Below are 16,182 nucleotides of genomic sequence, written 5' to 3' on the forward strand. Positions count from 1 at the left end.
CTTGAAACCATAATGAAGCTTAATTATGGTTTAAAGGTGAATGTGCAGTGTACTGATAAAAAGGTAAAGGTACCCCTGCCCGTGCGGGCCAGTCTTGCCAGACTCTAGGGTTGTGCGCCCATCTCACTCAAGAGGCCGGGGGCCAGCGCTGTCTGGAGACACTTCCGGGTCACGTGGCCAGCGTGACAAGCTGCATCTGGCGAGCCAGCGCAGCACATGGAACGCCGTTTACCTTCCCGCTGGTAAGCGGTCCCTATTTATCTACTTGCACCCGAGGGTGCTTTCGAACTGCTAGGTTGGCAGGCGCTGGGACCGAACGACGGGAGCGCACCCCGCCGCGGGGATTCGGACTGCCAACCTTTCGATCGGCAAGTCCTAGGCGCTGAGGCTTTAACCCACAGCGCCACCCGCGTCCCGCAGTGTACTGATACAGTGGAATAAATCTGCAGTCCCTTCACTCCTCCCCCATTCTTGCTTCTGAGGGTTCAGCCTTAGGATTACGTCTGAACCTGAGTTCCATTGTTTGCCTTCCCCAAACAAGCCATAACCAGTAAGGCAACAACAAAATATGGTTATAGCTCATGGCTTGTTTGGAGAGATATACCGTATTTTTCGCTCTATAAGACGCACCAGACCACAAGACGCACCTAGTTTTTGGAGGAGGAAAACAAGAAAAAAAATATTCTGAATCTCGGAAGCCAGAACAGCAAGAGGGATCGCTGCGCAGTGAAAGCAGCAATCCCTCTTGCTGTTCTGGCTTCTGGGATAGCTGTGCAGCCTGCATTCACTCCATAAGACGCACACACATTTCCCCTTACTTTTTAGGAGGGAAAAAGTGAGTCTTATAGAGCAAAAAATACGGTAATTCCCGAGTCTGGGTCCAAACGCAACGCTAAGCCAAAGCAGGGCTCAACTCCTGGCAGCATCAGCAGTGGGAGCAGGGAGGGGTGGCGTGACCCCCCAGGACATGGCACATTCATTTTTAAATCACAGTCAAGCTTAACAGTGGTTTAAAGTGATTTGTCAACCAGAACAGAGAAAAGCAACACGTTAATTTACTCTCGTTTGAGAACATATCTACTTTCCTTAGAGTACTGTTTAAGCAGCTTATCAATGCCTGTTCACTCTCTCTTCACAGGAAACAGTGGAAGCTTAGTGTAATAAAATTACCTCAAGATCATCAAGTGAGCGAGTAATGCTGAATCTCTTTGTCCGTCCAAATGATCTTCGAGCAGAAGAGCGCTGGGGAAGCTGTCCTAAACCAGAAGTAGGTCCAAACTTTGTACACTAAATAAGCCAAGAAATATATATTTAATTATATTGCTTTATTCATTCCTGATACAGCAAAATTTATTTGACTTTATTATCCCCGTTGATGGCACTTAGTATTTACCGTATTTTTTGCTCTATAAGACTCACTTTTTCCCTCCTAAAAAGTAAGGGAAATGTGTGTGCGTCTTACGGAGTGAATGAAGGCTGCGCAACTATCCCAGAAGCCAGAACAGCAAGAGGGATTGCTGCTTTCGCTGCGCAGTGATCCCTCTTGCTGTTCTGGCTTCTGAGATTCAGAATTTTTTTTTTCTTGTTTTCTTCCTCCAAAAACTAGGTGCGTCTTATGGTCTGGTGCGTCTTATAGAGCGAAAAATACGGTAGTTTAAAAAAGCAGGCTTAACAATAGTCATTTGTGGGACTATGTGCAGATTAGCAACTAAACAATGATATACTATTATTTATTTTACCACCTAGATCTGCTACACAGATGCTTGCGGTAACATGCCTGCTTTTTAAATTCTAATCAATGAAATAGATCTTGAACAAATTTTACTTTAGCTAGCAAGTGAAACAGAATAAAAAAGAGACCAGTGAATAATCCGATATACATAGAAAAGTGCACAAACTGAAGATAAGTGGCAGGCAGCATTAATACTGCAGGTTAAAATAAAGATGCTCTACCACCCATCTGCCTTCATCCCTAGCCTTCTAGTGCAGTTCTGTTTACATAGGTGACATAGTTGCACTGCAGAGAACAGTATTAGGCGGAAGCAACCTTGACCTCATGTCATAGCCCAGGAGATACTTTCCCTGATCAGAGAACATCAACTATAAATCAATCCTTATTCCCTTTAATAAACCACAATGTTAGACACCAGACACCATCTTCAACTGTCTTCTGAATCACCCTTTTGTATCTTTGTTTTCTTACACTCCTCTGGACAGGCCTGGATTAAAGCAACTGGAGGCCCTGGGCCAGGAGACATTGGGAGGCCTGAATTTAATAGCATCTGCTCCTGAGAAACAAAACCCCATTCTCTTCTTTATCTACTCAATGGAAGCAGAACATTGCTGAAATTTGAGCATTCATGAAAATATTGTTTCTAAATTTATAAACTTTAGTAAGTTTACAAAAGTATGGAATTAATGAAGACATTCACACAGAACATTCATAGGGGAATCATAGCTGTAACATTACACTATATGCAACAGTTTCTTTCGAGCTTTTTTAGATGCCAACTTATCAATTATATCATTAAAATCAGTGAGTCGCAGTTTATCATTTTCTGTGCAGAGAATGCTTAGATCACACAACCAATCTTGGGCATAGCTGTCAACTTCCAGATTTGAAAATAAGGGATCAGCAGCCTCGAAAATATGGGATCAGCAGCCTCACCTGTCCCGGGGACAGTCTACGGGATATCTAACAATCCAGGATAGCAGCGGGAAGCAGCGGGAAATGGTGCTGGAATACGGGAATTTCCCACAAAAAAAGGGAAGGTTGACAGCTATGATCTTGGGACATTGTTGACCATAGATCATGCTATATCCTTCTTAGTCTGGAAAATAATCTTTCATCAGTACAGTTTGTAATTGTTAAACACACGAACAATCTGAAAATTGTTCCCACATTTGGAAAACCTGTCCAAATTTTCTCCTGTAATATTATTTGATACATATATTGGTGGCTGAAACTTTCTTTTTCCACAGGGTAAGTTTGCACAGATGGAAGTGAAAGAGTTCATTGACTACACTAAGGCCAACATCCTTTGGATACACTTCCAGCAATGCAATTGTGAATCTGTTTCTTGTTTGCATGCAGGTTCACAAAAAAATAAAAATTACCAGCTAATGTGAGCATTTGACTATGCTTTCTAGTTAAGCATGTTAGCATAGAGTTCATATGATTTTTCAATTTTCCATGGGATGCCAATAATCAAATCCAGTAGAAGCTAAAGCTGTATTTGAGGCAGTTTGGTTAGAGAAAAGTCTGCACACGAAACAGTAGACTTTTGCTTTTGTGGGAGAATCTACTAGCCATTCTCAAGGGTGGTTTTCTCCATTTACTTCTTACTATAAATAGGGACTCAACTTCTGCTGCAATCTTATACACATATACAAGGGTGTAAGTCCCCTTTGAGTAGCATGGTTCCTACTTCTTTTATGAATACTCATAAATACATTCTTCATGTGTGTCTGGGAGATAATGGGAAGTGAACTAACGCATCTGCTATTTGCAAATTTACTTTCATAAATGAGCAAAGTACACTAGCCAGGACACCATATTATAGCTGATAAAAGGCCACTGTTGAAAGCAGTGCCCTTGTGTCATCTTCTCCTCATTCCTGCTTAAGAAGACAAACCCCATAACATGACATCACCACAGTGTAGCTTCCATGCTACCTCACTGACCACCATTTATAGGAATGGCAAATTCACAACATAATGATGACGTCACCTCATACATTTTGGTTTGCTAACTGTTATGAGGGAAAGAAGAGATGTGGGGCTGCTGCTTTTAGCAACAGTCACATGTTAAATGCACCACACAGCCCTGGGCTTAGATCTGTGGTTCCCAGGCCTTTTTGTCTTTTTAATAAGCGAACTTCAAAGGCTTTAGCCCACACAAGCCCCTCCTTTCTCCCAACGTGTATGGCTGCCATACTTTGATTCATCATAGCCTACCTCAAGGGGCTGTTGTGAGAATCAAATAGGGAGGAGAGAACCACATATGCCACCTTGGGGGAAGGACAGGATATAAAATGTAATGAGTAAGAGTGAGAGAAAGGCTAGAAATGGAAAGCAAAGTAGTCTCTTAGATAACCAGGATATTCCTTACCCTGTTCTCCTCAACTCAACTCCTAGGGATGTAGCAGGTGCTGCAAAGTGCCCTGCAGAATCCTCACCAGGTAAGTGGGCAGGAGTTACCAACAAGACAAGTTTGGGAAGTCATGTTTGGGCATCATCCAGACATGGTTGGAGTGGTTCAGCGACCACCCGCTTCATCACCTTGCCCAAGAATGGAAAAATTGAGACTGGGAGATAACTGGCCACAATGGCTGTTCCAAATATAGTTTTTAAAACTGCTTCTTTAAGGGGTTCTGGGAAGACTCCCTCACAGAGGGAAGCATTCACTACCCGATGGAGCCCTTTGCCAAGCCAAGCCTGGCTCGCTCGCCAGGATGGGCAAGGATCAAGCAAACAGGTGGTTGGTTACACTCATCCAAGCAGCCTGACCACTTCTTCAGAGGTAAGAAGCTGAAATCGGTCCCATACAACTTGACCAGACAGAGCATGGGCACTTACCCAGCCCAGCTCTGCTACCATGGTGGTGTCAACCTCTTTCCGAATTTGAGTGAGTTTATCTGCAAAAAACTTTGTAAAATCATTGCAGGAGATCTCAACCTCACAGGAGCTCAATGGAGAAAGTGGTTCTGTTAAATTATGAACCACTTGAATGAGTCTCCTGCGACTGTTTTCAGCTGATGCAATAGAGATGGCAGCGATGCACAGGCTTTATGGGTTCTCTCTTCTGGAAGTGACATGCACCTAGACCATCCTTAGATTTGTTTATTTATTGATTTATTGAGTATTGGGGCCACCTGACAAGGTGCTCTCCCCAGCCATGTAACAGGAAAACATTCCACACATGATAATATGAAATGGTACAAGTTCCGAGCAATTAAGATTCCATTCCAACTTGGGAGAATTTTTACAGTCCAATCCAGCTAGGTTCTACCTAGTGATACTGGATATTCAACCTGTATTAATCTGTAGAAGAGTAGTCCACAAAGGTGCATAAATGTCGAAGAGCAAGGAATATTGTGGATGTATAAGGTTAAGATGCCATTTTGTGTACTGCTACTGTGATGCCATCATGCTTCTGGATCATGATATTGCCAGTATCTGATTCGAGGCACACTACAGGAATATCTGTTGGATCAGACGTCAATTTGGCTGCTTGCTGGGCTAGAACAGATATCACACCTGCATGTTCATCTGAGAGGGTACCACGACAGCCCAAGTTGAGGCCCTGGGAATCGGTGCACAGAACTCCTGCAATGGAGGGGTTCTTCACTGTGTCTTCTAAATGATGTTCCAACGCCCCCTCCATCTTGCCGAGCACCGCGATCACTTCCGCATGCTAGACCATCCTTAGATGTGTCTGTACTTCAAGTTGCTCTGCCAGGTCATAATATCAGTTGTGTTGTTGCTTGGAGCTGCAGTAAGGCTTCACTTGAGCCTTCATATTTTGGTCCCCATTGGCAGATGACATTATTTTTCAGCAGTTGTGCTGTCAGGCTAAACTTATTTAGTTTATGCTAGTTACTGATTAGTACTGAGAATCTTCTGTAAGCAGATGCCTTCTGTCTTGCTTTCACTTGGTTTAACTCCATATATTTGACATTGTGATTCAGGCATTGTACTGTTTCTTGTTGAATTTTCCTCCTTTTTTGATTAGCTCTGCCCAACGCTTGCTTTAGAATGGCAGCATGTTCTTTGGCAGCTGATGCGATTATCATGTCATCTGCTATGATGTGTGCACTTAATAACACTCGTTTTTCTGCTAGAACACTTGCAGACTTTATTCCAGAAGGGAGTTTGTTGGAGGAGCATCTCCATGGGTAAATAAACATGTGGACTTCTGAAGGCTATTTGTCCACTGTCACCTGCACTTAGCATCTTTCTCACCCAGTATCATGAATAGTTTATTTCTAGCTGATTTGGCCTTTTGTGGGGTAGGCGTAAAGATGAGGGAATCCTGAATTGCAAGCAACGGAAATGGTGCCCCTTAGCTTTGTTTTGCTATGACTATACAGTTATCTTTTTACTCTCTGATTACCATGTCATTGACTTAGGTAGGGTTTGGGTTTCCACACTTTGATAACGACTCTATCAGCCTCCAGCCTTTAAAAAGTAGCCTTAAGATTTGCTAGCATTGCATATTTTCCTGGATCCTTGGATCTTTGGGGTCACAGATGGAACCAAGCAGATACACTGAGTGTTGGGAAATTATCAAAGCCCCTCAAAAATATCTAGATATAGTTTGAAAACATTATCTTTGCTGGAGGGTGCTTGTAATGCAACATCATAAACTCACCTGATGAGATTCAGAATGAAGTACACTGCCTAGCATTAGTGGATCCTCTTTCTCTGTGATGTAGAACAGGAGAACTTCTTAATTACACCCAGCTGTGCTGTAAGCTATTCCTGTACCCTTTCATTTAACTGTGGCATTTCCAAAAGCAGCCAGTATGTTCTCTGAATAAACACTTTGCCCTCCAGGATCGCTGCAGTTTTCTGGTCTTGTATTTGCTTTAGATCCACTGTCTGGCAACTGAAGACTCTCTATTCAACACCAACAGTCTTGTATCCTGCATCTTGCTCCCTTGACTTCTTTGGTTGTAGTTTTGCTGCCATTATTCCAACACATAAGTCATGCAGCCTGTTCCTCAGTTCAGGAGTTACATCTGTTTGCTTTTGGATGAAAACTGGTGCCGGTTACTGCTAGGTAGATGTAAAGCTACTGCCTCACACTTTCTCCAGTGGCTGCCTGTAACCGTAGTTCAACTGGTGCCTTAAACTACTTAAATTTGTTACTGCAGTTAACAGGGACTACAGACTTCTTGTTTGGGCTGCTTTTGATTCAGTGAGGGAAACAGGCCTATAGGTCTAAAGAGAACCTACAAGTATGAAAACGGAAGGAGAAGAGCCGTCAGTTAGGAGTGCAGAGTTGCTGTTGGGCAAAAAGAAGACTGTGCATGCTATGGGATGTAGACAGAAAAGAGAGGGTGAGTTAGCACAGAGAAGCATGAGCAAAGACCTCTGATGGGTCAACAGGAAGAGATTTCACTGTAGTATGCAGACAGAAAAAGGGAATTAAGTCAGAATGGAATAAAAACCACACACATATATAGATATATATATATTCATATATATTCTCATATATATATATATATATATATATATATATATATATATATGAATGAATATGTATGAATGTGCTCCAAGCAGTGCTATAAAACTGTGGAGGTGGTTGATGCCAGCATGTCATTACCTAAGGGTAATTCCAAAGGGGTTGCTGCTTAGACTTTTGCTTCAAATGTCTGCTGTTTATTATTTAATGGATAATTCTCCCTCTTAAATATTGTACTGATTGGTGCACCATTTTTATTGTTAGAATATTTCATACAATGCTTCCTTTTTTAAAAAAAAGTATTGCATTTTTTTGTTATTAAGTGCAATAGCCTTCCTGTTGGAAGGAAAAGCAAGATGCAACTATTCACTGAAAGAAGTTGGCATATATGCATATAAGCTCACATGGCATATATGCATTTAAGGGTTGGGTTTTTTAATGAACAGCTGATGTTTGCTGAAATAAACCAAAGTCACTTGTGATGCAAGGACAATGTTAACAAATCTGCATAATACTATCAGTTTCTTCTTTTGCATAATTATAGTGTCTTCAATCTTCAAGAGCTCAGCTCACTTTGTTTTGGAGACTGTCCTTTTAGTAAAGAGAGAGAGGGGGGGGAGAGAAGCTTTTTATAAAGCAAAATTAGTAGCAGCTGGAATTCTGTTTAGCGCCATGCAATTTAATGTAACCTTTTTTAATTGTAGGATTTTGTTCTATTTTTAAATAACATCTAGAAAAACTGTTCTAATATTGGGTTGCTATGCATTAATTTCTGAGGGCAGAACTACATGTTCTAAGGAACATGTGGCGACTGCTGAAAATAGCATCTCCATCCTTCCTCACTCCTTCATAATGTCTAGCACAACTTACCCATGCCCTGACAAATTATGGTGTCCATTACCCCACCTCCACTGCGCATCACTGACTGCCCCTGACAGGGAAGAGAAATGCTTCGCATAATAATGTTATGTTCTTCTACACATTGCAGAGGCTGCTTTTTCAAAAACAACATGTTTCTTATATAGTAGAGCTCTACCCTGGTTAGTCAAATTCTTCATCCAACCTCTGCTTAAAAACCTCCAAGGAAGGAGAGTCCATCACTTTCTGAGGAAGTCGTCCATTCCATTGTAAAACAGATCTTACCGTCAGAAAGTTCTTCCTAATGTTTAGCCACAATTTCCTTCCTTGTAACAGGAAGCCATTGGTTTGAGTCCTACCATCCAGAGCAGGAGAAAACAAGCTTACTCCATCTTCCATGGGACAACCCTTCAGATATTTGAAGATGGCTATCATGGATTGTTGGTAAAGTTTTGTTTTACATTCTGTTTAGGCTCGGCGGTTAACCTATACCAGCCTGACATTTGCTGTGATATCTTTAAATGAGAGGTGTCGTACATGTAAAGACTGACTTGACCTTAAATGCTCCCAGCAAATTATCAAGTTTTACGTGACTAAAGGTGATGGAGTTAAAAGGACATTAAGTCCTTTGTTAGAGCCAGTCCTTTGTGAGAGCCAGTGTGGTGTAGTGGTTAAGAGTGGTGGACTCGTAATCTGGTGAACCGGGTTCGCGTCTCCGCTCCTCCACATGCAGCTGCTGGGTGACCTTGGGCTAGTCACACTTCTCTGAAGTCTCTCAGCCCCACTCACCTCACAGAGTGTTTGTTGTGGGGGAGGAAGGGAAAGGAGATTGTTAGCCGCTTTGAGACTCCTTAAGGGGAGTGAAAGGTGGGATAACAAGTCCAAACTCCTCCTCCTCCACATACTTAAGAGATCTACTTGGGAGGATAAATCTGTTTGATGTCTCAGGGCAGAGCTGTGTTCATGGCTGGCTCAGATCCTTGCTCTGAATGGAGGTCCAAAGGTGCCTCTAGACCAGGGGTTGGCAAGGTTTACCTCGCCTGGGCCAGTTCACTCCCGCGGAGATCGCTCCGTGGGCCAGATGCGCAGACATGATTTCCGGCGCCGCAGAAGCAAGTGCCCGCTCCGCACTGCGCCGGTTTAGCGCAGCATGTGGGGACTCGCCAAGCGGGCGGCTCAGTTCGGAGGCGGCTTGTGGACTGTTTAAACAATCCCCATGGCCTGCTTGTGGCCAATGGTCCGCAGGTTGCTGACGCCTGCTCTAGTCTAGACACAACAAGATTCAATTCCTGGAAATAAGCTAAAGAAGGAAGACAGTGAAGAGTATAGACCCTAGTCTTTTTACAGTTGTGGGAAGGAAGTTTGAAGTTGGGGGAGAGAATACACTTATATCACTTTTAATTTTGTCTCTGCTCTGATGCTAGATAAACAGAAATCTGTATCTCATTAAAACCTTTGGTTTTTAATTTACGTAACTTTTTAAAGTTGCAAATTGCTTTATGTGTGGTTTCTGCTAATCTAAAATATGTCAGCTTGGGGTACATACTGGTCAAAGGGACCAAAAGGAAAGGAAAGAAGTCCATTCTTTGATGCAGCTGTTGCTAGCCCAGGAAGACTCCTAGGAGCTGATTCATTCCCCATGTAATACTGCAGTTAAAAATCTAGGGGGGAGACTAAAACGACAAGAGACACCATTCACACAATTAGCAATTGAGTGATTTTCAAAAAACTAAATAGCAGGCACAAGTCTAGGTCTGGGCTCTGGTGCTGTGCATGTTTTTTGTCAGGTGGGGTGAGAACTGTCATTTGCATAAAACTGGAAGCTTTCCACTGCCAACATTAGGTGTGTGGGTCCTAATATGCTACAGTGGGGTAGAGGAGAATATGTGAAATTCCCGTGCCTCACCCACCAGGGTCCCAGTTTAGATTCAGCCCCCCTGTGCCTCCTATTTACCTTTAAAAACCATTCACTCAATTGATAATTGCATGAATGGTATCTTGTTTAATTTGGCCCTGAGAAACATTGAAGACTATATGATTATAAGAGGAAGGAGAAGTAGTCTTAAGAGAAAAGGCAGTAAGAGACTTCGGGCATAAGCAGAGAGAAGAAGAAATTCTAGTTATGGTGTTATAAGAATTTAAGGTCTCAAATACAGTATATAAATTAAATGTACAAGGCAAACACGTACATAAATATATAAACAATATATCTGGAATAGTACAGGAAGACAGTCTTGAAACCATTTTGACTCTCCCAAACTGACCAAATGTTTCTCTGCAAGGGGGTAGGAAATGAAAACCCCCCCATTGTCTCTGTGCTCACAAATCTTGCCTTAAGGGCACATTTAAGGTGTGAATAGGGTGAGTCTGTGACCTGGCTCAGGAACTAAGTATTTATCATTACAAAAGAATGGCCAGGCTGCAGGGTGATCCAATCAGTGACCATTAACAAGTTTTCTGCCAGACAGGAATTTGCTGGAGACTACCTCTTTCTGTGATGTATGTATGATGTATTGGGGTGATGGTCTTGAGTTTGAGGGTGGGCAATTTCAAAAGTCTACATAAGGGCTGGCACATCCTGGTTCTAGGTCCTCCTGCGTGTGGGGGGAGTACCCTGTTGCAATAGTTTTAATAAAGATCAGGCTTACTAGCTGCTTTACTTCTCAATATTCTCTGGCTGGCCTCTGTTATTTTCTCCTACCGATAGGGAACCCACTCTAAGGGCTCTTGGATACCCCATAAGGGAAAAAGGGCAGATTTTGTTTACAACAATGGATAACTAGTAAACTGAGATTTTAATATGTCTGGAATTTCCTTTAATAGGATATGAACAGCCCAGTTTAGTACAGTATTTAACAGATAAGGTGTATAAACATTGATTTCTAAACATTTCTTAAAGAATGTTGCTCTCCAATCACAAAAGTAGCCTTAAAAGAATATGGAAGGATAAAAGTGGAACATGGGGGGGTGTCAGAAAAAATGATGTTGTTAACAGGTATTGCAGAAAACAGCTGGAGCAAGCAGATTATTTTTAAAAAGACAAGCATTTATAAAATGAACCTTTCCTCCAAAACAATCCTTCCCCGCAAAAGTATATTCAGCCTCAAAAACTCAACTATGCCTCACTTCCAAATAAGATAAAATACTATAGTCCTTTTATATGCCTGTTGTCTTTGTCCATAGAGTTTTGGTTGGATAGTTACCAGCATGAGTTTGACCAAACTGCAGGAGGCAGTGGAGGACAGAGGTGCCTGGCATTCTCTGGTCCATGGGGTCACGAAGAGTCGGACACGACTAAACGACTAAACAACAACAACAACTGTAGTCCTACAAGGGAGGCCCAATGAGGCACAACCATCTTGAAATAAAACATCAAAAATATTTGTAAATGAACATGCAACAGTATTATATATTGGGGCGAGGAACTGCAGGCCTGGCCCAGAGGCTAAAAGTGTCCTCCTATCTAGAACTTGCCCCGAGTGACACGTCTCAACAGTTCTATGCTTCCTCAAGTGTTTTAACCTGGCTGGAATGTGCTCTTGAACTGTGATAATGCCTCTTGTTTGCAGAATAAAGAGGTGTGTGTGTGTGTATGTGCGCGCGCGCGCACGCGCATGGACATGCATGTAGAAACTGCTGACTTTTGCATGACTGGTTTGTAGTCTACTGTACAACGATAAGAGTCATATCTGCTGCCCTGCCCACTTTTGGCTCTGGCTTTACGCCTATCCATGTTTGTCTCTGAACTTACCCATCACTAACATGCAGCCCAAAGAAGACAACCTGCAGGTTCTGGCTGCAAAAGCTTCCCCTCTCTGCTTTCTATGAATATACAGTGGTACCTCAGGTTAAGTACTTAATTCGTTCCACAGGTCTGTATTTAACCTGAAACTGTTCTTAACCTGAAGCACCACTTTAGCTAATGGGGCCTCCCGCTGCTGCCGCGCCACTAGAGCACGATTTCTGTTCTCATCCTGAAGCAAAGTTCTTAACCCGAGGTACTATTTCTGGGTTAGCGGAGTCTGTAACCTGAATCGTATGTAACCTGAAGCGTATGTAACCCCAGGTACCACTGTATATAAATACACCCTCTCCTTGGGAATTCTGTATCAATGAAAATAATATACTAAAAAACCTGCTAAATATTACTTCCTTCTCTGCTTTTCAAAGGATTGCACTACAGGTGTCTCCCCACTCGCATGTGATCAGCATGTGTGCTCCTGCTGACACATGTGTTTTCAGTGCTGAAAGGGGGAGGGGCGGAATGGAGGAATTCACACTTGTGCGCATCCCAGTGACACATGCAGTGTGCGGGAACGGAATCCCTGTGTAAGTGGGGATTCCCCTGTACTTCATATGCTCTGGGTGAGTGTTCCGCAAGACATTATTCTCTCCCCTGTGCTATTTAATATCTATATGAAGCCATTTTGAATGATCATTTGATGTTTCGGAGGAAGATGTCACCAATACACTGATGATACACAGCTTTACTTCTCCATAACATCTGAATAAGACAGCTAGCCAGGTACATTTATTGAGGGACATATGCAGGGCATACTCCCAACATATGCGTAATAAGGTGAATGATTTTCATGCAGAGTGTGCAGGTGTACATAGTCCCTAACAGCCAGTGTCAAATTGTCTATATAGGTAAGACATAACAATAATCTGTCCTAATTCATAGGACTGGTCCCTCCACTCCTACTAATGCATGAGGCAGAAGGAAGCTCCTGCCCGATGGTGTACACACTCAGACAGTCAACAGGATGCAAGCTGTGTGTTAAATCAAGAGAACAGTGCTGCATTCCTCAGTACGTATGTTTATGGAGACAGACACTGACAAAGTTAGATGACTAGGTACAAAGATTGTGTAAAAGTTCACTCATGGAGTTCACTTGAAGGTGAACTAAATAAGGGAGATGCTCTAGAGAAGAAGGAGGGTGCAACCAACTGTTCTGTGAATAACCATGTTCTGTATGAATATTGCTTCACCATGGGATGTAGAGGCAATACAATGTGAGGGACACCTCTGGAACCGGTAGTAACCTTAGTGAGCAAAGAAACCTTAGAGTTCTCTGTGCTCAAAAAAGGTGGTCAGCAACTGAAAGCTGGTCTATACTCCCTGTTGGGTAATGTACAGAGTGCCTCCAGTTGGTGGCAAGCAGCAGTAGTGCCAACAAAAGAGATAAAGTCCCCACATTGTGTGCCTTGTGCACAGATCCCTCAATCTTTTGTAGATTCAAAGGGGTGGTAAAGGGTGGTATACAAATTTAATAAAACAATAATTCTTCATGTGTCTCCCCTTGAGAGGTCCGGAGGGTGGCAACACAAGAGCAGGTCTTTTCTGCAGTGGCTCCCCATTTGCAGAACGCTCTCCCCAGGGAGGCTTGCCTGGTGCTTTCATTACATGTCTTTAGGTACCTGGCAAAAAATGATTCTTGATTACCAGACTTTGGCTGATTAACATTCTATGGCCTTTTAAATATGTTTGTGGGAGGGACGTTATTGGTATGTTTTTCTTTTATTATGTATTTCATATTCTCATTTTGTATTTTTATGCTTTGAACTGCCCTGTGATCTTTGGATGAAATATAATAAATAATAAAATAGCAGTACCAATAATAAGAGGAATGTGATCCTCGGATGAAGGGCAGTATAGAAACAACAACAACAACAACAAAAATAAATGTAATATAATATACCCAAATTGTCTTTGTGAAGGTACTCTAGCCCAGAACTGGAGCTGCATAGTAAGGACATCTGGAGCAGTAACAAATCTATACAGCATGTGCTTGATGCTAGGACTCAAGTTAGGAACTGAGATTATTGGCACAGAGAAACAATATGTACCCAGACAATATGTTGTCTGAACTGTAAGTTCATCTGAGACATATGTTGTATGCAACACAGGGTGCCAAAGTTGCTGGTGCAGAGAGCACAGAGTATGGGACACTGGAGTTTTGGTGGAACTGCCTGTGCAATGAGAGCCAGGCATTCCATATTTAGCTCCTCTTACTAGGGCAGTTTATGCTAGGGCATTTTGCTAATTCCTTAAGTTTTCTAATACTTGTAAGACACTTGATGCAACCATACCTAGGACTGTTCCTATAAGTATTGGCCTTTAGAGCTTTCCAAGTCTATAAAGTGTGGTATAAGTATTCTAAACAAATAATACATGCCAGGGGCAGTTGGGTATACAGAAAATGGTGGGGCCTTTAGGGTATGGAGGATACTGGAAGAGTAACCTTATAAAGGTCCTCATTTAATAGTGGGAGTCCTGTTTCTCTGGACCTGTTCTTGGCAACACTTGCCTTTTAAATATTTGTTCTTTATCTTTTTCAAGCAGCTGCAGTTAGAACATACTGGATCCTTCTGTATTAGAAAGCTTCTGGTTCATTCTGGATTCAACAGTTTTGGCAGATGACATAATTTTTGGGATCTGGCTGTTCAGGAGAAGGCTGTCTCTATGAAACTACAGTTCTCTAAGATGGAACAGGAGAGCGGAACATCTATTTTTTCTGGCCTTAAGTGCTGTCCACGGCTTCTGTGCAAATGCGGCAAGATATAGACATGAAGACCTCAGGGCAATATTCCAGCACCTCTTTTCAGGAATGCTGGTGCAGTGCCTTTGATGTGAAACCAGTTCTGAATTATAATTGTTTTTAGCAATATTGACCTCCCTGTAGGCTTATGATTGGAGCAACATACATGCCTACATTCTTGGACACTTATTACCATATCATTCAAATTTTTGCTGTACTGAAGCTAAATTTTCATAGAATCATAGGCTTGGAAGGGACCACAAGGGTCATCTAGTCCAACTCCCTGCAATGTAGGAATCTTTCACCCAACATAGGGACTGAACCCACAACCCTGGGATTAAGCATCTCACGCTCTACCAACTGAGCTATCCTGGCCCTTTCCAATTTTGAATGTTATTTGCGATGGGGAGGACAAATACCACCAAAGATTGCAGGCAATTTTAAAGAGAGTGTGTGTGTGTGTGTGTTTTAACTTTAAGTAAGAAGCAAGGACTTTTTTAAAAAAGAAAATGATTCCCTGCTGCTTCATTCAGTTGACAGTTTCTGGTAGCCAGCTTTGATCCCCTTCCAAGATGTCCTTGGGAAGGGCATTATATCATAATGTAGTATCCTTTCCAGGGCATTCTGTCCAAGATTTTTTAAAATGCAAGAAAAACTATGAGCCATCTCATATTTAAAGGCAAGACTCCTCCCCGCAAAATCTTAAAATTTGCCTGCTGCCATGAAAGTTGCTGAATATCCTGCCCCTAATTTTGAAGGAGACGAATAGTCCCCTGAAAGGGGGATATCTGGCACTCCTTTAATTCAAATGGTTAGCAGGTGGCAATTTCAGGCATTTAGGAATGTTAACACTGCGAGACGTTTTATTTTAGTGGGTAATAGGCCAGCAGTAAATCTTGCTGACACAATGGGTTCAAGGCCATGTGTTCTTTTGTTTTGTTTTTCATTTGTGTTAGTTGGCAGTACAGGTCCCTTCCCTGTCCATATGTCAAATTTGACTGTTTATTTTTCTAATTGTGGGCTGGTCTGACTCTCTTGACGATGCACCTCAGTCTTTAATATTTTATTAGAGGTTTAAGCATATGAGCCTAATGCGCCCAAGCAAATTATTTTGTGGGGCTACAGGAACTTTGTGGGGCAAGTCATTCTGGGAGCTCTTCCTGGATCACAGTATGGCATATGCTCAATTAACAAGACAGACGGGCACAAAGTAAGAAGCATGTTGTGAGGTCGCCTGCTTCCTGTCCTCTTTCATTACTTGAAGGCCTTCCCACTTTCTCAAAATCTTTTGGTTCGCTCAGGTGCAAATGACTTGGGGATGAGAACTGGCAAATCCCATTGCCAACAGATTAAAGCATATCTAGACTGAGATGGCTGGTTGACTGCTATGTTGAAAAGGATGGTTCTGAGATGTGCCAAGGACCCAAAGTGCATTGCCAGAGCCAGGGAAAAGGTTAATAGGACTTGAGGTGGAACCTGGTAGTAGTGGATGCTACATATTCCCCACCACAGCAGCATTCCTGGAATGATCGTGAATATCTTTCAGGTGACAGTTATGGCACAGGATTAGAGAGGGGAACACTGCAGGGCATC

General features: G+C 42.4%; 2 protein-coding genes and 1 long non-coding RNA gene across 9 annotated transcripts in view; all 3 read right to left on the reverse strand.

Annotated features, from left to right (window-relative positions):
• The window catches only part of RGS12 (regulator of G protein signaling 12), an 81,875-nt gene that overhangs the window by 59,073 nt on the left and 6,620 nt on the right, over positions 1–16,182 (reverse strand). For all 7 annotated transcript variants that reach the window (XM_053404301.1, XM_053404297.1, XM_053404299.1 and 4 more), the window contains one exon: positions 1,171–1,287. In XM_053404301.1, coding sequence (XP_053260276.1) covers positions 1,171–1,287 — 117 coding nt within the window. The remainder of the gene's footprint in view (positions 1–1,170; positions 1,288–16,182) is intronic.
• LOC128421449 (ragulator complex protein LAMTOR5-like) lies at positions 4,839–5,411 on the reverse strand. The gene has a single exon (XM_053404308.1). The coding sequence runs from the start codon at positions 5,384–5,386 to the stop codon at positions 5,111–5,113; it is 276 nt and encodes a 91-aa protein (XP_053260283.1). The 5' UTR covers positions 5,387–5,411; the 3' UTR covers positions 4,839–5,110.
• LOC128421450 (uncharacterized) lies at positions 10,836–11,623 on the reverse strand. The gene is made up of 2 exons (XR_008332318.1): positions 11,362–11,623; positions 10,836–11,172 (listed from the first exon to the last, which is right to left on the reverse strand). It is a non-coding gene; the product is annotated as an uncharacterized LOC128421450 (long non-coding RNA).

This window comes from Podarcis raffonei, chromosome 9 (assembly GCF_027172205.1).
Source record: "Podarcis raffonei isolate rPodRaf1 chromosome 9, rPodRaf1.pri, whole genome shotgun sequence".
In the NCBI taxonomy this organism is placed as follows: Eukaryota; Metazoa; Chordata; class Lepidosauria; order Squamata; family Lacertidae; genus Podarcis; species Podarcis raffonei.